The 25,438-nt window shown below is 45.8% G+C and overlaps 1 protein-coding gene across 1 annotated transcript in view; it reads right to left on the bottom strand.

The window, feature by feature from the left end:
• The window catches only part of LOC103094633 (carcinoembryonic antigen-related cell adhesion molecule 21-like), a 40,048-nt gene extending 17,412 nt beyond the window's left edge, over window positions 1-22,636 (bottom strand). Inside the window, exons 1-4 of the mRNA XM_056826222.1 lie at window positions 22,333-22,636; window positions 9,805-10,332; window positions 7,441-7,566; window positions 7,070-7,144 (exon numbers count right to left, since the gene is read on the bottom strand). Coding sequence (XP_056682200.1) covers window positions 7,070-7,144; window positions 7,441-7,566; window positions 9,805-10,332; window positions 22,333-22,426 — 823 coding nt within the window. The 5' untranslated portion in view covers window positions 22,427-22,636. The remainder of the gene's footprint in view (window positions 1-7,069; window positions 7,145-7,440; window positions 7,567-9,804; window positions 10,333-22,332) is intronic.
• Window positions 22,637-25,438: the final 2,802 nt, after the last annotated feature.

Consider the following 25,438-nt stretch of genomic DNA (forward strand, 5'->3'; position numbering starts at 1 on the left):
GGATTAGCTGTGCCATACTTTGCAGGTTCCTCGCAATCCACTTCACAAAAGAGAAAATGGAGGTCCAAAAAGGCTGATGGGATTGCTAAGAAGGTGAGTGACTACTCCTTTTCCAGGGTCTCAGCTCTTCCCTCTTTACCCAAAGGTCCTTGTGGGACCTTCTCAGACCAGGAACCTGAAGGCTCAGGGCTCACAGAGACAGTGAGGACCGAAAAGGTCACCAGGGACAGCTTTTAGCCTTATCTAAAATACGCTCTTAACTTTTCAGGGACAAAAACTGGGCCTCCCAGGCTGAGAGACTCATACAAGGCTCATCCAATAATACATAAGAGCCCTGACTTTGGCAGCCAGTGTCTTGATTCAGAAGCCAGGCTCTCCTCAGAGCCCACTCCCCAGTTCCCTCTCTATAGGATGTTGTGTCCCTATAGAAATGGGAGTGACTGATAGAGAGACACGACTGATCTCAGAACTCCTTCCTATTACGTAGCCCTCTTCCTCAGGTGGCTTCACACAGTACCGTGGAGACCCCCATGGATCTGCCCTGGCAGACCCAGGCATCTTCTCTCAAAATCAGAGCCCCTCCCAAGACTAGGCTCCCGTTTGGATATTGATGGCAGTGCTTCCTTCCATAAACTTCCCCATGGAAGGTCTATCTTCAGGGAATCTAATGGGAAGACCCAGAGAGGAGCCTGTGATCCCATTGGGTCCCTACATATTTTAACTTTATCCACTAACCCTAGTGAAATACAACCATCTAGGTAAAGAGTTAGCATGGTGCCTGACACATAGTAGGCACTCAGTCAATGCTTGTTCCCTTCCTCTTCCCTCTAGTCCAGTTTTTGTTCCTTCCTTGACCAGGGATGGGACACAAAAAGGTCAGCAGATGTTCTATGTCCTGGAGGAAAGTCAGCAGCATTCCCTGAGGACTAAGTACTCTTGGCTGTGATGAAACCCATAAGAGGCCCACAGTGTATCGCTGTCTCAGCTCAGAACTCCAGAGATGGCAGGGAAGGTAAGAAGAGTCATCCAGCCTCTTCTTATCCATGGCCTTGTCAGTTATGAGGTCTCTTTTTCCCACTGGACAGCTCTGCTTCTGAGGTCTCCCTTGTGTTTTGTTAGCATTGGCTTTCTTCTAATCTCCCCTCTCTGGTCCTAACTCTACCCACTGGGGTGATATAGAGCAATGCTGCCTACACAATCCTACACTATGACCCTACATGGCACAAGACTCAGCTTACCTTCACTCTCCCTTCTCTGACCAACTCCTCCAGCCATGACTGAGTTATCATTGTCCTGTGGGAAGACACTCTCATGCTCTTATGTCTAGAAGGTGGTCCTTCAGGCCAACGTTCTCTACCTTCTACCTTTAGTCAAAGGAGATCATGAATATGCTGGACTTGAAAATCCATCTTCTTGTAGCTAAGCTTGGGGCGATAAGTCTCTGCTCATTGGCAAAGGCCAAGTCCCTTGATGATGGACGTCTTGGGTTGTTCTCTCCTGTCACAGCTTGACTAGGGGAGCCCAGGGCTATCTTCTTGGTTCAATGAGACATTGAAGAGTAGCTTCTTAGAGAGGGACTTGTCACGTCCATCTTAAATTGTGGTGCCCAGATAATTCAAGGGTAGCCTGGCCCTCTCAGAACATACAAGTATCCCTGCTTCCCTGGCTCTAGAGAGCCTATTACAACCAAAGTCAAGTTTGCTTTTAGTCCAATCAATCCCTGAAGATACTTCCATGGCCAGTTTGGTCAGATCTTGTCTCCCACCCTTTGTGTTTAATGAATCCAGCAGGATTTCAAGTTCTGGAAGAGACAGTTATTTGGTTCAATCCAATATTTTCTTGTCTGGAGAACTCTTGTGAAAAGAAGCTTTCTATATGCTAAGAAAACCCACTCCGCTTAGGTTAATATTGTATAAATGGAGTTTTGTATCCCAGGACTACATTCCCCAGAATTCCTTGAATTATATTCCCTACTTTGTGTCCTCACATTTTGTAAATAACTTTCTATGAATTTAGCCTTGGTGCTCTCTTCTTCCCACACTCTCCTCCTCTTCCCGAAGAACTTAGGCAGGTTTCTCTGTCTTTCTACTCACGGTTTTTTGTTTCCTTTACTTCAAGTTTGTTATTTTTTTTTAAACCTTTATATTCCCTCTTGGAGTCAAAACTGTGTATTGGCTCCAAGACAGTAAAGTGGTAAGGGCTAGGCAATGGGGGTTAGGTAACTTGCCCAAGATCACACAGGTAGGAAGTGTCTGAGGCTAAATTTGAACCCAGGACTTCTATCTCTAGACCTGGTTCTCAATCCACTTAGCTACACAGCTACTCAGCTGCCTCCTCTCATTAGTTTTATTTTTTTAAACTCTTACCTTCTGTCTTGGAGTCAACACTGTGTATTGGCTCCAAGACAGAAGAGTGATCAGGGCTAGGAAATGGGGGTGAAGTGACTTGCCCAGGGTCATCCATCTGGGAAGTGTTTGGGGCCAGATTTGAAACTAGGACTGCCCATCTCTACATCTGGCTCTCAATCCACTGAGCAACCAGCTGCCCCCTTAAATTTATTTTTAATAAATTCCTATAATATATATTGCCTGGAGTATTGGATATAATTTTTAATCTTATAATATGATTCAACCACATGTCATTCCACTTGCTCTATCATTGAAGCCACATTTCTCCATCCTTTCTGCCATGGAAGACTTCTAGGGACAGAGAGCTCACTACTTACACAGCGCATTTAAAAACTCCTCATCATAGTGAGCTGGAGGCTGCCCTCCTTGGCCTTACACTTCTTCTTCCTAGACACATATGATGCCTTCTACGTGGCAGGTGCGTAACACACATTTTCAAATGGAACATTCCGGAACCAGTGGATTGATGACCGCTCTTGTTCTGGATATTTACTTGAAGTCATCTTGGAATCTCACAGCTACCAGGGAACCCCAAAAGTATAGAGACCAGCCCATGTATAAACAGGCATCCTTTCTCCATCTTTCTTGACAAATAACCGTTCATTCACCTTCTGCTTCAATGCCCTTAAGGAGTATGGAACACTATCTTTGAATGTGGTTATTCCTTAGATATGGATTAGGTCTCCCCTAAATATCTGACCAGATAGCAGAGTTCCACATCTCCTAAGCCCCCTGTTTGCCTTCCCCCGAGTTCCATTACAAACTTGAACCCTAGAATTCAACAATATTCCGGACGACTCAATTCCTTGGGGCCATGCCCTTGCCCTGCCATCTCCAAGCCATGGATCAAAGGGTTACAGACTCAGAGCTGGCAGGGACCTCAGCCATCACATGGACCATACGCTCATCAGCTTTTCATTTCATGGCTCCATGGGGCAGGCAGTCGGAAGAAGCACAAGGACCCCTTTTCAGAATCATGATTTTTAAATTCACAAAATGAAATCAAAAGGATTCCCCAAAACCCAAAAGTTAGGACAAAGGAAGATGCCATTTTCCCATTGACATTTATGGACCTCCTCAAATAGAAGAAGCTTTGATCTAGTCTAATGTTCCCATTGTTAGAGAAGAAAATGAAGACTCGGGGCTGTTACCTGATTAAACAAACAGCAAGAAGCAGAGCTGAATTTGAACCCAAACTCCCTGACTCCAAGGTCATCCTCTTTCCCTCCTTCAAAGGTTGCTTAAGGCTCAGACCTCAATTGGCCAGCCTATCTGAAGGGTTTCAGTAACAACAAATCATGAAGATATTGAAGATGTGTTCAAAAGCTGACTCTAATGAGCAAAGTGGTCATGGACCAGACTTGGGGATATATTTCTAATATTCCACGTGATTGATTTCTGAATCCGTAAATCGGTTGGGCTTAGATTTTGTGGAACTTGGAAATCAAAGTGTCTCAACTATCTGCAGTCTGAAAGCTAGCAGAGAAGTTCTAAAGGTGCTTTGTATTGTCACAGACTGACCCTTGCATTTGTGTAAGCTGGTGCCAGTGTGCCGGAAAGGAGAAGGTTTCACATGAGCTTCTTTCCTGGGCAGATGGCGGTACTGTTGTGTTGCCAGCTGTTCCTTTTGGTGGTGAGTGCTATGTTATAACTTCTGATGTGCTACCTATTTGATTGACATCCTTTAGCTCCCATGGCTACAATCCTCAATAAAAGCAGGTCAGCTCCCTCCCTCCCTCTCTCTGACTGCTGAGGAGGAGCTGACAGTCTGACATGATGCTGAAGATCCCTGTACTTCTTTCTGTGTTTCTTATACACATGTCCTTTCTCCCTTCATCTTTAGCCCTTCCACCCATATCCTCCCAGCTCTTGGCTTACCTTCTAACCTTAGACCCATGCAGGAAGATCATGAAGTGGCTGGATTACTTCACTATTGCTAGAGAAACAGTAAATGTCAGGGGCAGAACTTAATTTCAGATATTCCCATGTCTGTATCAGTTGGTCCTTCTCTATATAACACTGCCTTTTGTATTCTGTATGATGCAATGAAAGACATTTGTATTTCTTTCTCAAAGAAGTACTGCAAATATTCGAGGAAGAAAGTACAATCAGAGTCCCTTATAATGTACTCATCTCTGAAGCTCTTTCAAGTTCACGACAGCATTGGTAAACCTTTTAGAGATTACATGCCCAAATTGTACTCTCCAGTTGTCTGTAGCCCCCCCCCCCCCCCCCCACATGCATTACTCTACACAGGAGAGGTAGGACATACTTGCTCTGGGCCACTGTGAAGAAGAGCAAGGCATAGTGGGTGAGGGAAACAGTGCAACCCCCTCCAGCATGCTGGGGCATGTGTGCCACACCTTCACTAACACAGTTATAGGTGGTAGAGTTCTGACCAGCCCAAAGAAACTTCCACATTAGAGAACAGAAAGAATATCAGAGGATGTTCTGAGATTCCCCAAGAAGCTCACACATCATGGACACTCCTGCCCTGCTGGCCCAGAAGAGTTAATGTCACCAACAAGTTACCAAGGTGATAGGAAGGGATCTCAAGGCATGACCAACAAGAAATGAGGAGGAAATTACTCAAGTCTGTTTGGGATCAGCAGCAGCAGGAGAAGGGAAGGAATTCCACCAAGCCAGAGGTTTGCCCACTGAAGGAGACAAAAACAGCTGCTCAGAATCAAAACCAGAAGCCGATGCATCACTATGAGCTATTCTGGTCTCAGAGCATCCCTGCAGAAAACTAGAGGGAAGCAAGTTCCTCCAAGGTGTTTTCTCTTGTTCTTCCCTGAGTAGCTCAGGCGACCAAAGCCTCCTCATGGTGGGATTTTGCACCACTCCTCATTAGACTCTCAATCTTCCAATAAATTTGAATTCCATCACAGAAGAATTCTGTTCAAGCCATAATTGATACAGAACTTACTTAAGAGTCTAGATATTCTTTCGTCTTTCTTGATTTCCCATCATCCCCCTCTATGCACATGAACTGGAAGATCTCTGCAAAAATCCTCTTCTTGCCAGGCTCAGATCACTCTATAGCTCATCCATGAAGCCTTTCTTTATGTCCCCTGCCCTAGCTGACACCCCCCCTTCTCAGGGGTTTTATCCCAAGTCCAGCACTCTATTCACTGGATTACCCAGCTGCCCAAGGCAAATGAGTAGAAGATTACAGAGCATTCCCAAAGTAATACTGATTGGCTTAGCTTGCAGGCTTGAAGGTTCCTCCCTCAGGACCAGTCTGAGAGACAGGTATTGCAGGAATAAGTGTCCTCATTTTACAGATGAAGCAGTGGAGACTCGGAGAGCTAAGGTGACTTGCTGGTGCTCACATGGTAAATGCTGGAGCTGGGGTTTGAGTGCAGACGTCCTGATCTCATGTCTAGAGCTTGCCTCTTGCCATGGCCCTACCTCTTTAGCTGAAGTTGGTAGCCTTGGGAGAGTCCAACTGAGATTTTCTTTGGTGAAAGGCCCAATCCTTTGTTGCCTCCAGGCCTAAGAAGACCCTGCAGGAGAACTGAGGAACTCTCTAAGAAAACATCCTTTTTGTCTTAGTAGCCCTTGCAAGAGAGAAGGCAAAGGGATAAGCAAATGGGGTTATGACTTGCCCAGAGTCAAACAGCTAGGTCCTCCCAACTCCAGACATGACACTCCATCTACTGTGCCACATACAAGCTCTGGAACTCAAGTAGTTTTGGAACCACACAAGTTCCCCTCCTCAGCAGCTATCACTGGGTTCTCTTCAGGCTCTTTCTTCCTAGGCTCTTCAGAGAGTCCAGTGGGCAGAACTTCTTTCCCAGGTCCCATCCACCAGAGTGTCTGGTTCTGAGGAGTAAAGCCAATTCTGTTCCCCAACTTGGGATGCTCTTTGTCCTTTCCTCTCCCTCTTGGACCCCTTATTTTCCTTCAAGATGACCTTTAAACAGGATGTCCTCTATGAAACCTTTCTTGGTGCCATCATCTGCTAGTGCCCTCCCTCCCTAATTACTTTGTATATAACTAGGGTACCTGCCTTGAAGCCAAGAAGAACTGGGTGCAAGTTCTGCATCAGACACATACCAGCTTCTTAATTTTTTTTCAAGCTGCTTTTTCTCCTCACTGACCAAAAGAACTCAAAGGCTAGTAGTGGTTAAGAGCCAGGGCCCCCCTTGCATTGGCAGGGAAATTTGCCTCCCCCAAGATTTCCACCTCCCAGTCCAGGGTCCATCCCTGTTCCCCTAACATTTGTTGCATGTTCACATTTTTATGTTCCCCCAATAGAATGCAGCCATTCTATTTTATCATGTTTTATCCCCAATACCCAGTAAAGTGCCTGGCACATGATAGGTGTCTGACTAAATGCTTCTGGATCAACAGCTGGGTGATCTTTGGGTCCCGCTTCCCACAATCTCCTCTGCCCAGGTATTGGGGTGCAGAAAGTCAGCTGGAGAAGAGCAACCCTGTGCTTACTCCTGCATCTCACTCTGGAGCCATTGAACGCCTCCTGCCACCGACGGCCGCCTAGGACAATTTCCCACAAGCACAATCTGCAAGAAATCCCCAGATGTCCTGCCTTGTCACCATTCTCCCGTAGACCCCAACACCTCATGGCCAGACATTCCCCAGAGGGCCTCTGGAATTCCTCCATGTTGGACCTCTGAGTCATTTGGAAACCAGACCTGGTTGGGGCTCCCACTCAAACATCCCAGGGAAACGGCCATTGGATCTCTGCTGAACGATTCCCCGGCCAAATGCTAAAAGTGGGTATTTTAACTGGGCATTTACCCTTGTTAATACTGAGACATCAGTGACTGGCCCCAAACCCAAACTTGTCTAGGTAAAACCACAGCAGCCCATCGGAACAGAGACTCTTCCCATTTAGCTTGTAGCGTTCAGCACACTCTATGCTCTTCTTGGGGAGAATATGGGCAAATAGATGCCAAGAGACTTCTGGGACATGTCAGTGACTCTCTTTCTACACATAGATATTCCTTTTCGGACATCTCTGTTCCCTCCTCCCCGCCAGGTTATGCGTGTTTCCCCCGAGAACCCGTTTCCATGTTCATGATGTCGGGAGAGAAGGTACATCTTGCTTCCGTGTACGCAAAGTCCAAGGAGGAAGTCAGATTCAGAAGGATGAATGTCACTCCATTCGGAAAGCCATTGGCTCGGAAGGCTGTGGAGCTCCAGAGAATGGGCTCTGGAGGCTCTCACTTGAAGGTATTTCTGTTAGTTAGTTTGGGGCTTTGGCTCCGGGGTGAGTGTGCTCTTCCAAGAAGGTCCAAGAGGGAAGTGGATTCTCCATGGCCAAACTGGATGACCCAGATCGATTCTCTTGCCATCCCCAAGTAGGGGAGAGAAGGGAGGGAAGGAGACGTCTCGGCTCTTGTAATTTTGGAAACCCCGTGTTGAAAATTATTGTTACACGTAATTGGAAAATAAAATAACTCTGAATTTTAAAGAAAGCTTTCAGGATCTCCTGAGGTGATTATCTGTAGTGGATGGAATGTTGGACTTGGGGTCAAGAAGGCTTGAATTCAAATCCTGCCTCTGATACTTACTAACTCTGTGACTGGCCAAGTGACTTGGTCTCTTTCTGTCTCATTTTCTTCCCTGATGAAAAATGGTGCCACAATTGCAGGGTCCTTGTGAGAATCCAATGAAATATTCTACTTAGAGCACTTCATATACCCTCTGACATGTGAAAGCTAATGTTGACATTTTTTCCCCAGGGAAAAGCTTTCCTCTTTGGGAAAGTTGCTCCTGGGTGGAGCCCCAAATGATCTCTTTAATCCTCTCCTTGCATTGAATTTGTCGCCACTTCCTTCAGCAGAGACCTCAGCAGGATCCACGACCTTCTGTCCCAGTCGTACCCTACACAAGGGGGCCCCTGGGCACCTCTCTCTTGGTCATTCCTCGAGGAAATGAAGGTAAGAAGGGCAGGTAGGCAGCTCAGTGGAGGGAGACAGGGTTGGAGATCTATCCTCAGACACTTCTTAGCTATGTGACCCTGGATAAGTCATTTAATCCCAATTGCCTGGCCCTTACCTCTTTTCTGGTTTGGAACCAATGTCTAGTACTAAATCGAATAAGGAAAGCAAGGGTTATTAAAACAAACAAGACAAAAACAGAGGAGATGATGCAGGTGTTCTCCCCCCTGTCATCCCTGTTTATAACGGGTTCCTCTCTTTCTTTCACAGAATTAGGAGTTTGGGGATGAAGAGACCTCCAAGGCAGCCAGGCCTCTGGCTCGCCAGCAGTAGGTAGTCTGGAGGGCAGACCTGCTGGACCCGCCTGGAAAGGGTACATCAGTGACCATCTTCTCACCCAACAATACTCCGCCTGCCTCATATGCTTTTAAATGTGTTAACACGGAATCTAGAAAGCCCCACCGTGTAGCCCAGTAAGACCTAAAGAACCCCAAGTTTCAGGACTAGCTTGTAGGTTGGAGACCCCAAAGCTTGTCCTTGCTCCCTGTTCCTGTGAGAATCCACCCTGAAGGGAATCTCAGGCTGGCAGTTTCAGACTGAATGCTGGACCCCAAGGTAAGACGATCCCCATCAGATGGGGCCAAGCCCCAGCCAAGCGAGTCTTTAGCACAGTGGGCGGCTCTTCAGTCTCATAAACTGAAGGCCCCAAGTTCGACCCCCGAAAGGGGGATGTGGTACAATGGGGAAGCTTCCAAGGCAGAAAGAGGCACTCAGCTTGTGCTTAGTTCCACCACACTGGGATTGTCCTTTCCCTTGGGGTCCATTATTCAGTCTGAATCTGCTAGCCTGGCCTTCTGTCAGGGTGGATTCTCAGGGAACAAGCACAAGCTTTGGGGTCTCCAACATACAAGCTAGTCCTAAAACTCGGGGCTCATCAGATCTTACTAGGCTACACGTTGGGGTTCTAGATTCCACATCGCCATTATGTAAGGCTGATATAAGGCAGAGCCGGCAGAACCAACCCACCTTGGCCCTGACTGACCTGGACCTCCAGATCTTCCCTGAGGTGAATCAGCTCTCCTGGGGCAGGCAGTGGCCTGGGTGACTTGGTGCAGAGTGGCCAAGACAACTTAGCCCACATGGAAATAAGCAGCCAAGTCCTCTGGAGACTTGTCTGGAGAGTGTAGAAGCCCTTGCATTCCCTCAGTCTTGGGGGCCTCCGCAGCCAGGAACCTCTGAACTCTCATGGGTTCTCTGGGGGTGATAAGCAGGAAGGTATGAGGGGGCAACTGGGTAGCTCAGTGAATGGAGAGCGAGGCCTACATATGGGAAGTCCTGGGTTCAAAGCTGGCCTCAGACACTTCCCAGCTGGGTGACCCTGGGCAAGTCACTTGACCCCCATTGCCTGGCCCTTACTGCTCTTCTGCCTTGGAGCCAATACACAGCATCGATTGTAAAGTGGAAGGAGAGGGTTTAAGAAAAGCAGGAAGCTCGAAGTTCAGGGAGTCTCCCCTCCTCAGGCTCCTTCCTGTGGGAGTGGGTCAGGCTGGGGCTTCTTCCTGCTCCCTGGCTAAGGAGGGTGGGGAGGAGTCGGACCCCAGACAGGGAGAGGCTGTTAGAACAACTGCGTGGCCCGTGGGTAGGGCAGCACTTACCATACACTGTCAGTGGGGCTCCTCCTCTAAGTATATTTCCAAAGGTATCGACCATCTGTACAGTGTAGTATTTAGTGTCACTGATGAGGAGGTTGGGGATGAGCAGGGAGCCATTGGGGAGCACCTTCTGCCGGATATTGACTGGTATCCGTGTTCTGTTACCAACAATGTACCTGACGATCTCAGTGTCGCTTGAATCTCCTGGTGATCTACTGAACCAAGTGTAGCTCAAAGGCTTCCCTGAGACCCCCTGGACCACCAGGATGACTCTGTCGCCTTCTTTCACATTGGCCGGGATTGGTACAACAGTGAGATCCTGAGCAGACGTTGGCTGGCTCCAGCAGCTGAGGATGGAGGCTGAGGGGAGGAAGGAGGCAGAGAGAGGTCAGCACATCCCCTGCCCTCCTGGCAGACCCCGATCCCAGAGCTCTCCCCAGACTCAGGGGTGCTGCCAAGCCGGCCCCAGAGTCTAGGGTGGGCTCGGTGGGGCATGTCTGGAGGGCATTCCAGTGGCTACCCATCTTCCTATCTGTCCTTCTCTGCAGAAGATCTGAGAGTTTGGTCCTGTGTGGGCTGCCAGTGGGCAGTGAGGGGCAGGGATGGGAATGGGGTCCTCCTACTCTGAAGTCTCCCATTTCTCACTAGTTAGCGCTGATTAAACCTCAGCTGTCAAACCTCTAGTTTCACCTTTAGTCAAGCATGAATTGTAGATCATTCCATTTTCCACTCTGGCTACTAGATCTAGAATATTCTAGATTGACCATCAGCTTTGTCCGTGCTCCATTTTATTAATTACTTATATTCTTAGAAATAGAAAAGGAGGGGGCAGCTGGGTTGCTCAGTGGATTGAGAGCCAAGCCTAGAGATGGGAGGTCCTAGGTTCAAATCCGGCCTCAGACACTTCCCAGCTGTGTGACCCTGGGTAAGTCACTTGACGCCCATTGCCTAGCCCTTACCACTCTTCTGCCTTGGAGCCAATACACAGTATTGACTCCAAGACAGAAGGTAAGGGTTTAAAAAAAAAAGAAATAGAAAAGGACCCATAGTGGGCCTCCAATGTATCGCACCCCTAACCCCTGTTATATTTAAAATAGTTGTCTGCCATAAACTGTAATAGTTAAGATGGTGGAAGACTTAAATTGTAAGAGTTAAAATGGTTGAAGATTTAAATTGTGATAGATATAAAGAGTGAGTGGGTAAATTGTGACCGCAGAAAATATGTGTTCACTACAGTGTCTTGTTTTAAAATCAAATATAAGGTGGTCGCCAGGGAAATATTCCCAATTATGAATATACCCAAGTCAACTGGGTTTTATAGAGAATTTAATTAATAATACAATGAGGAATTAAGAGAGAGAGAAAGAGAGAAAAAGAGGGAATAATGAGAAAGGGATAAGCCGTCCCTGGCCAGTCCTGGCCAACCCAGGCCTAAGCCCTAAGAGAAAAAATCAGTCAGTCCTTAATCACTCACCACAAGTTCTGTCCAAGCGAGGATTCAGAAGGACAGAGTCTCCCCAGAGGGAGTTCCAGCCAGAGTCAGCCTCCCTTGAGAGACCTCCTTAGAGATTGTCTCTCCAGAGCTTTTTTTTCTCAAGAGATCTTCATCAGATTTTTTATTAGCAGGCTGTCTTTTTTTTATATAGGGGATTTTCTCCTATGTCACCTCCCCTAAGATCTTCCTTCTACCAATCACAGTAGATGTTTTCCAAAGGACAGCCCATTCTGAATTCACAGCTGAGTAGATTAATCCTTTTAGTAATCCACTCCTGAGTAGGTTAGAATCTCCGAGTAAGTTTCTTACCTTTTTCTCCTGACAAGTTTACAAGTTGCCTGACCTTTAATAGGTACTTAGCACCCCTTTGTATTAACTCTAAAAATAGGCATGGCTTAAAGAACTTTTTGCCTCATTATAAGTATGGGTGAAAGCATTTCTCATTGGTCAGCAAGAAGTTTTCTCACCTAAAGCAGTCTTAAGTACAGGTGGAGTAGAGGTCCTCCCATTTCGGATCCAAGTAGAGTTCTCATATTTCAAATGGGGAATGTTCCCAGTAGGGAATTGTTCCAATGGAGAATTCCCCAATGGGGAAATTTTTAGCATTCACAAGTCTGAGAAATTTCAAGATTCACACCCCCATGTTCCCACTCTAGAAGGGCAGCGAGACCTCTCCAGTGCTGACAAATGATGACAAGGTGGACAATGGAAAAACATGGAACCTGTGCACTGGACACGCTGGCATTGCAGAAGAATCCCCCCATATTGCTCATGCTCCTCATTCCCAATGGCCGCAAACCCCAAACATAACTCCCCCTGAGATGGGAAAGGGAGATGCTACGCTCCCAGACCCCAATAAATATGCCAACCGGGCTCCACGGGCTGTGGAAGCTGCCACTCTGCAGAGGAGCTGCTCCTCCAAACCATCAGCTCCCAAGAAGCTACTCTACTAGCTAGTCTCTGGGCTCATCCATCAGCCCTAAGACTGCCTGGTCAGCGGCCAAGACTATTCCACCAGCTCTTAGGCTGTTTCACCACCTTCAACCTCTTCTTCCTTGACTACGATTCTCTTCTCACTTCTGGACTGAACAGAGTTGAGTCTCCCATTCCTGGGGCGAGTCCCTGCTACAAGCTTGGCTGTGTTTCTCCCACACCATGTTCTGGTGGCTTGACCAGGAAGTATCTTGCTTGAACCCCTTTGATCAGAGGTCCGAAATAGCGATCTTCTTTAGCCCTTGCTCCCCCAGGGACCCGATTTATGCTTCATTCCCCAAGGGGAGTGTGGGGCAAGGAGCATCTATTCCCAAGAGTCACCACTGGGCCCTCTTTTAAAGCATTGGGACAAGGTAGATCCATCCATGTTGAAGATGAAGAAGTTGATTTCTTATTGCAGTGTCTCCTGGCTGCCATACAGCCCCAAAGACCAAGAAATGGGGCTGTTAGTTATAACACTCTCTTTCCATTGGACCTGCTCTGCCACCAAGTGGACACAAATGCCTCATGCCTCGTCCTTCGAGGCCCTGGCACAGAGCCCAGAACTTAGTGTGTGGTGTGCGTGGCTAGGAAGGCTAAAGAGAACCCAGAGCCACTCTTTTAGAAGACCCCATCCTGGCTCCAGTCTCCCTAACTCCGCTCCTGCCATTCCTCCTCTCACCCACCCCCACCTTGGGGGTAAAGGCTCTGCCCCTGTCCCATCTGTCTCCTCTGCTTCCTCTGGTCCCTCTTCCTCTGTCCCAGCAGAAACCCCCCCTCAGCAGAAGGTCCCCCCTTCCAGCCCCTGCAGGCTCTGCTTCTTCCCTTTTACCTGCTCCATACCCTCCCTTGCCACCTGCTCCCCCTCCTCCTCTGCCTCCTTCCAGCCCATTCCACACCAGGAGCCACTTGTCTTATGCACCATCGCCTGTGGAGTGGCTTTGGGGAGAGAAATTAGGCGAGTATCCTGCAGATCCTCCCCATTTCATTGGTTTAAAGCAATCGCCCTGCAGATTGACCTGCCCCAGGCCGCACGGACATCATCCTGTCTCCTTACTGCCCAGGGGATGAAAACGAGAGGATTTGGGGTCTGGCACAGGGGAAGGGCAGTGGGTGAGCAGCCAGTGATCCAGATGTCCCCTGGGTGCTTCGGCAGCTCCCGTATCTGACCTGGACTGGGATTACCAACAGGACAGCCATGATGAGCAAAGAGGAACCCATAAGCTGATGGGCCTGATTGAGGAAATGGTGAAAGGAGTAACAGAACAGTTCACTCGTGAGAAAGTAATGGACGTCACCGGAAAGATGGAGGAAGGCCCTGCAGGCCATGTTGCACAGCAGGTCGGAGGGAGCCAGGGAGAAATCTACCAGCATGGAGCCTGAGTCTCCCGAGGGAGGCCACCTTCCCAGCATGCATTTCATCAGCCAGTCAGCTCCTGGGATGAGAAGGAAGCTGTGGAAATTGGAATCTGGCCCCCAAACACCCACCTGCAAACGGCTTCATGCTGCCTTCGAGCTATTTAACAGCAAGACCTGGAGCAGACTGAGGGAGAGGCACGTAAAGGTCCTGCCCATTGCAAGGAACAGGCACTGCGCATTGAAGTTACCAAGCCAGGCCCTCCCGGTAAGAAACTGGCTCCAGGCAAAATAGGCTTGACCCAAGTCAAGGCTCAGCAACCTGCTCTCAATGTGGGAAGGAGGGCCGTTGGGATGGCGGCTGCCCCCAGAACCACAATAAGCCAGCTTTGCCCCCAGGCCCTTGTCCCTCCTGTGGGGAGAAGGACAATGGAAAAGCAAACGCCCTAAGAACTGCCTGGAGCCCCCACTCTTTCCATCCTGATGGCTGAGCCCAGGCTGACTTTGGATGTGGCAGGTAAGAGCGTAAATTTCCCTGTTCATACAGGAGTCACTTACTCTGTCCTGCCCCATTCTGTGGCCCCACAAACCTTGTCAGCATCAAATAGTGGGGATCCAGGGTCACCAGCAAGGCTGCTTAGAGTCTCTGCCTCTACCCTGTGCATTCGGAGGTCCCATGTTTCAGCACAGCTTCCTCATCCGCCTGCCTTGCCCTATATTCCTTCTAGTTGGGTCCTTCTGACCAAAGTGGGAACACTCTTGTGTCTGTACTCACCCGTTACACTTTTGCTCCCCCATTCCAGCCCCCCGTCCAAACTCAACCATGTTTCCTCTGAAATCTGGGACTTGGAGATCCCCAGAAAGCTCTCCATGTGGAACCAGTTAGAGTACATTGGAAAGAGCACCTTAACTACCCCTACAGGAAGCAATAGCCTATCAGCATAGAAGGGAAAGGGGCCTCCAGTCCCTGATGGACAGACTTCCTCAATATGAATTTTTAACCCCTTGTCAATCATTTGGCAGATCACCAATCCTTCCTGTAAAGAAATCAAATGGGGATGATCAGCTGGTATGGGATCTTAGGGCAGTCACTGAGGCAATTATTCCTGTGCACCCCAGAGTGCCCAACCCCTGTGTCATCCTGCTCAGATTCCTTGTGACACTCTCTGGTTTTCTGTTTTGGGCCTGAAAGATACTTTCTTTTGCATCCCCCTTGTCAGTTCATTTTTGCTTTGAGTGGGCTTCACCATCTGAACTGCCATCCAGAAAATATACTTGGACTCCTCCCTGCTGGGAGCTTTCATGGATAGTCCCCACCTTTTGGGGAATGCCCCCAGTAAAGATTTGAGGGATCTCCAATTAGATAAGAGGATTATTATTCAGCATACAAATGACCTTTGAATTTGTAGCCCTAATCTTGAGATTTCTCATCAAGACACCATTAAGATCTATTTCTTGACAGTCTGGGGCTACTGGGTTTCCCCAACGAAAGCCCAGATGTACCAACAGCAAGGGAGGTACCTTGGTCATGTGTTAACACCCACCTGCCGGTCCCTAGCTCCTGAGAGGAAGCAAGCTCTCTTTTCCTTTCCTCCACCCCAGCCACAAAGAAACAGCTGTGAACATTTTGGGGAATGACTGGGTTTTGTAAGTAACTAAAGTTCTTTTGAAAGAAATTATATCCAGAATTGGTCTTCCATATTTCCTCCAAAATGGTAATGGTCCAGACTTCTTACATTCAGTCTGGCATCCCCAGTCCTCTGGGAAATTAGAAAAAAATGAATCACATCTTAAAGTGAGTCCTCACTAAAATATGTCAGGTAGCTGAAAGACATTGGATACAATCCCTTCCCATGGTCCTCTTGAGGATTCACATAGATCCCAAGGCTGGCCTAAGAATCAGACCCTTTGAACTTCTATATGGGATACCTTTCTTTACTGACTCTCTTTTAGCCTCAGAATCATATGCCTTCGCTAGTTTTGCTTGCCAAATGGGATCTATTCACATTGCCTTATGGGAATCTGCAGACACAGTTCTTCCTAAAACAGAGAAGGGAGAGATGGGACCACATCCACCTGAACAGCTGGGAGTCATAGCATATCAGAAGCCCTGGAAAGTAGAAGGGGTAAATGAACAACTTTATGTGAAATGGAGTGACCCATTCTGTGTCATTCTTGTAACCCCTACTGCTGTTAAATTATAAGGACAGTCCTCTTGGACACATACCTCTCATATCAAACCATTTTTACCCCCAGCTTGTGCTGATCCTCTTCCATCATACTCCTGTGAACCAACTGAATTCCAATTGAGAAGAAGTCAACTAGGGTCAATTGTAACATCCCCTGAATACCCCTGGCATAACATCCTGTAGCAGTCCACCCCTAGCTATGGGCAAGGGAAACAGTTAGTGTGTACAGATTGTCTTAGAAGAGAGTATGCTCAGTCTTGAGCATGCTCGGTATTGCACATGGCTGGGAAAGCCTCTGACCCTTGACCCCAGCTTCCTACAGGTTAGGTGGGAAAACAGGTTTCTTTGTGCTCACCTGGTTAAGAAAAATCACACCTATACCTTGTCATTAACCAATGATAATCATCCCTATGTACTGTGTATATTTGCATATCAAAGAGATTAAATACAGCCTAGCCAGCTCCGCCTCTCTCTTCCCCTCTTCCTCTCTTCCAGCTCACATTGATGTCTGTCCTTGCTGGAGCCTGGCCTCTGGCCAAGCTCCATCTTTAATCCTTCTCTATCTCTCTCACCTGGGACCTGGCCTTCGGCCAGGCACTTTCCTTTCTCTATCATCCTCTGACCAGTGCAGTGTTAAATGGGATCTCTGGGCTGAATATAGCCTTTCAGTGACGTCCATTGATTGGAGCATGGCTGTGGCTCCCAAATATTAATAATAATTGACTACTGACTCATTATTTACATCTCAAAAGCTTAGCTCCTTCACGCCCTTCACGGGATCAAAAACTTCTATCCTATTTCTATTTTCCTACCATAGAACTTCTCGCTGGAGGGAGGCTTTACATTCCCACTAATCATTTGGCTTGGAGCTTTTAACTCTTTAACTCTTAAGATTCTACTAAACTATTGTCTATTTCAGCAACATACACTACAGGGATTTCCCACTTTATTTTCATTCTTTCCTCCTTCTGAACTGCCCAGAACACCCAAACTCCATGTGGTGGAAAGAGCTATAACACTTTTTAACCTGTCCTCCTGTTGGCTATCCTAAGAAAATAGAGAAAACCTATTGCTGTTTCCCACCTTCCTGGAAGCATGGAGTGAGACAAATAGACTGAGAGATCCTAGAGAAGTGATGGTGAACCTTTTAGAGAAACTTTTAGAAACTGCAGCCCACATGTGAGTCACCCCCCTACCCCAGACAGGGGAAGGAGGAAGTGCTCCCACTGGGCTGCTGGGCAGAGGGGTGGGCCATATGAGAAATTTCATCAGGAGCAGTGGAGAGGGGGCAGAGAGCAGCCCCCTTTAGCATGTGTTACATAGGTTCACCATCACAGTCCTATGAGATAATAAAGGTAGATAATTTAGACTTGAGAGGAGGAGGATGTAATATGATACTTTGTTTATATCCAAAAATTATCTTTTAACTCTCCTCTCAGGAGGAAAGCCAGTGATGACTTTCCTTCCCTGGGTCAGTATGACAGGTTACTGGAGACATATTATATATATATATATATATATATATATATATATATATATATATATATATATATGTGTGTGTGTGTGTGTGTGTGTGTGTGTGTGTGTGTGTGTGTGTGTGTGTGTGTGTGAGGAAAGTAGAAACCCCTTTAGATTGGATTCAGGGGTCTCTCTTCTTTTTCATCAACCAAGAGTGAGATGTCTGTCTCCAGCAGCCAGAGAGCAAGCACCAGCTCACCCACCAAAGTCCTGTCAGTGAGTGTCCTAGTCGGAGGATCTTCCCCAACTGCCACAACCTTTTCCTGTGTTCTTTCTTCCAAATTCTAGTCTTGTGCCTTTCTCCCTAATTTGCTTGTACTCCCTAAGAGATCTCTTTATCAGCTATCTTATCTTTAATACTTGATCCCAATTTCCTTACTACACTTAGTGTAATGTCCGGTTCTGGCTCCGATTCCATGGAGGACACACACACACAGTAATGCAATCCAGAAAAGATACTTTTATTAACCAAACTATAGCTTGGGGCGTAGTCCTAAAAGAGAGCTGCCCCTGAGTCTAGGGTTTGCAGCCTTTTTATAAGCTTTTAGGGTAGGGGTAGTACAGAGGAATTCCTGGGGTGGGGGGGAGTGAACAGGAACTCCTGGGGCTGGGGTTCTTATCAGTTCCTGGCATATGTCAGGAGGGGGAGGGACAAGAACTCCTGGATTCAGGGTCTTTATGGCTCCTTTTAACATATGGTCTGGCGGATCAGGTCAGTGAATCCTGAGATAATATATCCTTGTGAAACATAAATAAGGACATGTCAGTTTTAGTTCTTGGGACAAGGGGCCCATTAGGGTTTAATCTGAAGGGCAAGTTCCCATGATATTAATCTGTTTCTTCACTAGAAGAAATATGGATATTATAGACACGCCTCATCCAGATAGCTGCTATAAGACCCTGAACTGTACAAAGTACTTCCAGAGCTGAACAGAGGTAAACACTGAATTGACCGTAGAAGCTCCAACCCCTGATCAAAACTCAGTGTACAGTGATACTTTTCCTCCTTGCTATTCTGTATCTCATTCACACAGTGCCAAAATAGGAGAAGGTCCCGTATCCCAGTGTATTTTCCCTGTTACCATCTCTATAAAAGATCACAAACCTACAGGCAGCCTGGATACTTGGAGACACCCAGACTCTGTGGCAGAGACCATGTTAAGCAAACAAAGAGGCCCAGCATTCACTAACTGGCCAGTCCAACAAGAAGGATGGGGCAAGTCTAATGCATATTGTCAAGGTTTCCCCATACGTGTGAACCCAGGATCCATTTCACTTTATCAAAACCAACTATGAGCCCAGGAAATGGCAGAGATTTGACGCCTCTGGACCACCTGGAGAAGCTGCCTGGGGACTCAAAAATAGGGCACCCATGGAAGTACACCCCTGAAACTGGCCCTCATACATCTAACCCTTGCACTATCCCTTCTATGGCTTTCCTCCTTACTCATTCCCAAATTTTGCAAAATCTTTCCAGCAGCAGACCAGACCCCATCGTGTCCAAACCCCCTTGGGCTTTTACTGAACTTTACTCAGGAACACCCACTGCTTCAGGCCTCCTTTTTCTTCATGAACAAAACCTCTATCACTGGCTTCCCCTCTTTTCCCTGGCATAGGCATTTCTCCCCATCAAGACCTGGGATGCTACATTCCCTGTCCCTCTTCCTTCTCACATACTCCAAAGCAATGCTGACGTTTCCCATTTTTCCCAGCCTTATGGGGGGCAGGAGCTCTCCCAGGGACAACCATTAGACTAACAGGATTGAGTGTTTCCAAGGCTAATTACCAAGAACTAGCCAACCGGATATTGGCAATGAATGACCTCATTAGAGGCTGAAAAGGCATTAAAGTCCCTCACTGAGAAGGTCCTTCCATGCCATAGAGCTCTTTTCTAACTGCAGCACAAGGGGTTGTTTATATGTTAACAAATCGAATCATTTGCTAATGATCATCACCGAGGCCAAAACTGAAGGGGAAAAATCTTCAAACTCAGGATCCTCTTGTGGATCCTGGCTTTATACCATTGTCAGCTCCCTCCTAATACCCTTGCTAATCATAACTCTCCTTTTGATTCCTGGTCCCTGTCTTCTAAACAAACTCACTAATTTTATTTCTTCTCGTTACACTCTATTAGATTTAAAATAGTATCATCTATTGCCAGTCTGCCTGCACCCACTAGCCATTCCCTGGATCAAGCCCATTGATCCTTTCCAAAGACTCAGCTAAGGTCACTACAACATCCCAGCTCAGCCTGAAGTTCCAGAGGTTGAGACTTTGAGACTTTCACCTATTCTCCCCAGATTTCTTAATTTCTGGGATTTTAAAAGGGGCGGGGGGTGATGTAGGCTGACCATGAGCAGTAAAGAGTAGTAATAGGAATGGGACCCTCATGCTTTGAATCTTGTATTTCTTAGTGAGCACTTGTTAAACATCAACTAGGAAATCTGTAGTTTCAGCATTAGTCAAGCATGAATTGTAGATTGTTCAACTATCCACTTAGTGTACTGAATCACAGGAAGGAACCTATGTAATGGGGACTCAGGCATTGCAGAAGAATCCCCTAATCTTGCCCATGCAAAACTCCCAGACCCCAATAAATATACCAACCCTGATCCACACGGTGTGGAAGCTCTTCTCCTCAGAGCAAACTACCACTCTACATTAGAGCTGCTATTCTGTACTATCAGCTCTAAAGAGACCACTCTACTAGCCCCTGGGCTTGCCAGCAGCCCTAAGGCTACCTGATTAGCCTCCACATTACTGCAGCAGCTATTAGGCTATCACTGTCTTAAACATTTTCTTCAAATAAAATTCTTTTCTTACTTCTACACTGAACAGAGTTTGAGGCTCCCATTCTTGAAGTGAGTCCCTACTACAAGCTTTGGTGTGTTTCTCCCAAATCAGCCAGACCTATTTGAAACTTCTTCCTTGTATTCCATGTGAACTGGGACGACCTCCAGGAATTGATGCAGAGAAAGGAGCAGAACCAGGAGAACATTGTACACAGAGACTGATATACTGTGGCACCGTTGAAGGGACTTATGAGAAAGAACACTATCCACATCCAGAGAAAGAACTGTGGGAGTGGAAATACAGGCAAAAAATAAAAATAACGGTTTGATCACATGGGTCGATGGGGATATGATTGGGGATATAGACTCTAAGTGATCACCCTCAAGCAAATATCAATAATATGGAAATAGGTCTTGATTAATGACACATGTAAAACCCAGTGTAATTGTGTATCACCTACGGGTAGGAGGAGGGGAGGGAAAAAACATGAATCATGTAACCATGGGAAAATATTCTAAATTAATTAATTAAACAAAATTTTTCAATTAAAAAACTGAGTAACTATGCACATCAAATTCATAAACATTCAGTCAGCTAAAGATAAAATGCACAGATGTATGGTGAAAAAATTTATAACTCTGAAACTATTCTAGAACTCCATGCACAATTCTACTTTTAATGATAAAACTATTGTACTGGGCAAACTTGGCGATTATAAACCTGTAAGTACGATGACAAAGTGTTAATATTATACAAGGATAAGAACCATATGGGTAAGAATGCCATTACACAGCTCAGGTTCTAAATATATGGATTTGTATCAATATCATTGTGTTATACTTTGACCAAATTATTTCCATTTTCAACTTCCTGTTAACTCTTAGAAAAATAACTTGAGCCTACTTTTAGGAACACTCAATATAATCAACCAAAAGGCAAATTTTAGCTCAATTCACAACTGGGAGCTGCCTGAGAATGGAATGGGCTACCTTTGGTGGTAATAGACTCTTTTCAATAGGAGACTTCTTATAAATCAAGAGCTTCAAGGAATTCTGTTATTGTTGAATCGATGTCATTTTACATAATTATTAATTGTATCTATGATTTGGTCTTTGACCTATTCGGTTTTTTTTTATTTCATTGTTGTTATGCTCTGGATCTCTGTCTTGTTTTGGGTCATTGAACCAAGGACTGCTTTTATTGCTTTATTATCTGTAAATAATGTATAAGTTATTTCTGCCTTTTCATATTATTTACAATATGTCTGTGCTCTAATAAATGATCATGGTTTGTAAAGGTAAAAAATAAAAATAAAATAAACTTCCTCCTTGGACCTAATTCAAAATGGACCTGCCATTGTGTTGGGTAAGATATGGAAGGGAGAAAAGAATCAACAAAATTGTGACTGGAGATAGAAATCAGGTCCTAAACCTAGAAAATAAATTTGAAATACCTGAATCAAACATCCTCAGTTTGCACATAAGGAAAAATGAAACTTAGACAAATTAACATTAGTATTCAATAGTTTTAGTATTCTTAGTTTTGGTATTAAATAATAAGTAATGAAGCAGCATGTGAACTCGGATCTTCTGGCTCCACACCCAAGCAGGGCATTTCCCCACGACACTCTGTGTACACTTGAAGGCTCTAAGAGGTTTGCTCCCAAACAGCCTTGGGAGACAGGAGGTGTCTCAGACTAAGAATGAGCTGTACATGGTCACACAGCGAGGAAACATCAGGGCTAAGGTCCAAACCAAGGTCTCCTCCCATTGGAAAACTTACTTAGCCTCTCGATTACTCAGCTTCTGGGCTAGCCTTTGCCCTGAGCCTCAGGGATGTGGGCTGATGATCCTGAGCTTCAGTTTCTTCCTCTACCCCTGTTTCAAGGAGGACTTTTCTCATCAAGCCTGGAGGACAGATTCCCTGGGACTGGTCTCCCTCCTGTTGAACCGAGCATTGATTGACTTGCTTCTATCAGGGCCAGAATCCCCCAAGCCTCCTTTTCTCCTCTAGGTTCCAACAGAGTTGGTATCTCACCTGTGATCAGGAGCCACTTCCATGGGTTGCCTCCACTGTAGGGGGCTTCTGAGAACTTCTCCCATAGTCTGTGCTGCTCATTGTGTGGCACCATCTCTCTCCTTCCCAGGAATCTCTAGATTTCTCTCTTTAGCTGTGTATCCCTTGTTTAGAGCCCAAGTGCAGACCCTGGAGGTGTCTCTTCTGGTCTCCAGACTCAGAGCTATAACTGCCTGGGATCCCAGTACTGTCTCTGCTCCATTTCCACTTTCTCTTGCTAACTGATGTCTCTTGTCAGGGCTGGATTTCTTTCAGCAAGAATCACATACATTTCACAGGGCAGAAACTTGGCTTTTGACTTCCTTCCCCTCTTCTCCTTCTTCTTCCCCTCCCAGCTTCTGTGGTTTCCTGACTGTCCCAGGGAACCCCTCCACTGCACAGATCCCTCCCACTGCCCATAGAGAAGTAGTTTGTCCCCCAAGAGAGCATGGGTCACCCAGTATTACCTCCTATTGACTTGTATTGACACCTCATCTCCATCTTTATTTTTCCCTTTCAGTGGATACTGTTTAGACTCCTAAATGAACACAGAAAATGGTGGGTAGATAAACTGTGCTTGAATCCCTATATTAAGGTTATATGACCCAGACTATCAAGATCACCTTGAGAGAAAAAGCTCTTGGAGAGACAGGCTCTAAGGAGGGTCTCTTGAGAAGAATCTCTTGAAGGACAATCTCTAAGGAGGTCTCTCAAGGGAGGCTGACTCTGGCTGGAACTCCCTCTGGGGAGTCTCTGTCCCCCAGAATCCTCGCTTGAACAGATCTTATGGTGAGTGATAAGTGACTGACTGATCTTTTCTTTTAGGAATTAGGCCTGGGTTGACCAGTGCTCCCCTGGGCCAGTCTATCCTTTTCTCATTATTTCCTTTTTCTCTCTTTCTCTCTTTCTTTGATTCCTCATTGTATCATTAATTAAATTCTCTATAAAACCCAGTTGACTTGGATATATTCATAATTGGGAATATTTCCCTGGTGACCACCTTAAATATTTGATTTAAAATCAAGACACTGTAGTGAAACATATTTTCTGCGGTCAAATTTACTCACCCACTCTTATATCTATCATAATTTATATCTTCCACTATTTTAATCACTACAGTTTATGAACCTCAAACTCTTTTAACTGTCACAGTTTATGGCACACAACTATTTTAAATATAACAACCTCCCCTGTCAGGCCAGGCTAGAATACCCTGACCTTTCCTCATGTATTTTACTGTGGCATTTGAGAAGTCCCAACATGACTGGGAGTGGGAATAAGATGGTACTGACTAGAGTTTCCTCCTTTATATTGAGAGCACAAATGAAGCATCTTCTCTGGCCTCCACTCTGCTGCTATGTGGCTCATTTGGTTGAAGGCTGACTCTGGAATCAAGAAGATGGGAATAGGCCTTATTTCCCCATTTTAAGAGAAGGGGATGAGACCTTCACTTTTCACTATAACCCCAAAAAGGGATGAGTTTTGGGGAAAATGGGAAAGAATGAAAGGGCAGCAAAGGGGACAGGGACTGGCAATAGATTCAAAGGGAGGTAGGGAAAAGCTGACATGAGGCTCATGATGGGTCATGGAAAGAAAACCCAGGTGAGGGAGATAGACATTGGAAACAAGACTATGGGACAGACATAGCATGAATGGAGAATAGATCCTTCAGAGTTGAGGAAGAAGGAGATGATCTCTTCAGGCCAAAGACTTCAGAGAGGAACAAGTAGTCTAGAGACCTGGAGAGGAGACATGAAGCTTGAAATTATCCAAAGGAAGCCTTGGTCTTGTTGCAAATGTCTCTTCAGGCCTACAGAGCTCTCTAATTCTATTTAGGAATGTGATTCCCTTGTGATTTTTTCTTAAACTCCAGGAAAGATAACCTTCCAGAGAAGAACCATTCAGCAGCCAAAAGTAATAAGCAAAGGCACCAAATAAGGAAAGCACCAGCTAGTCAGGGCATTAGGATATCTGGCTCCACTTGTCTCCAAGTGGTCAACCTACTGGTTGTGAGCCTCTCTATACTTAGTGATGTCTGTCTCCAGAAAGTATATGTAGTCTGTTGTGGGGACTTTACTGGAAGCCATTCAAGAACAGGGGAGCATTCTAGGACTACCTTCCTACTAGCAGAGCCTTTTTGACTTCTGTGTCATTGTCAGACCTCAATGAAGCATCAGAGAAAGGAATTGTGATGAAAATGAATTATTTATTGCTCTCAATAAGTCTACATCCTTCTATAGCTTCTCTGTTCTTACTATCAAGGCAGATTCAGAGAGATGGGAGGTAATAAGATTGGACCCACCTAGAGCAACTCAAGAGACTTATTCTCTGAGGGAAGAGAGAAAGCATTTACCAACAATCTTGACTGTAATGTCTTTGGGGATTGATAGACTGGTCCCAGTGTTCCTTACCCTGAAGGTAACTTTAATGCAAGAAGCAGAACAGGAAGCACTAGGGATGGAGTCCTCTATGCTGGAGACAGGTTCTGAAGTATAAACAATCTAGTGACTAGGGTGGGGAAGGAAATATGGAGTGATAACATATTTAACACTTTTTTTCATATATCTATTAACCCTAATTTTTCTAAGATTTCATTCGCATCTCTTACCTCTTTCTTATTTATTTTTTATTTGATTTATATAGATTTGATAGTGGTAAGTTCAGGTTTCCCACTCCTTTAGTTTTACTATCTATTTCCTCCATCAACTCCACTAGTTTTTCCTTTAGAAATCTGGATACTATACCATTTGGTGCATACATGTTGATTACTGATATTTCCCCATTGTCTATACTGCCTTTTATCAGGATGTGGTTATCTTCCTTATCCCTTTTAATCAGATCTGTTTTTACATTGGCTTTGTCAGATATCATGACTGAAACTCCTGCCTTCTTTTTCTCAGTTGAGGCCCAATAGATTTTGCTCCAACCTTTAATTCTATCCTTGTGAGTGTCTACCTGCCTCAAGTGTGTTTCTTATAGACAACATATGGTAGGATTTTGGTTTCTAATCCGCTCTGCTAATTGTTTTCATTTTATGGGTGACTTCATCCCATTCATGTTCAAAGTTATGATTGCCACTTGTGTATTC

Source organism: Monodelphis domestica, chromosome 4 (genome assembly GCF_027887165.1).
Source record: "Monodelphis domestica isolate mMonDom1 chromosome 4, mMonDom1.pri, whole genome shotgun sequence".
NCBI lineage: Eukaryota > Metazoa > Chordata > Mammalia > Didelphimorphia > Didelphidae > Monodelphis > Monodelphis domestica.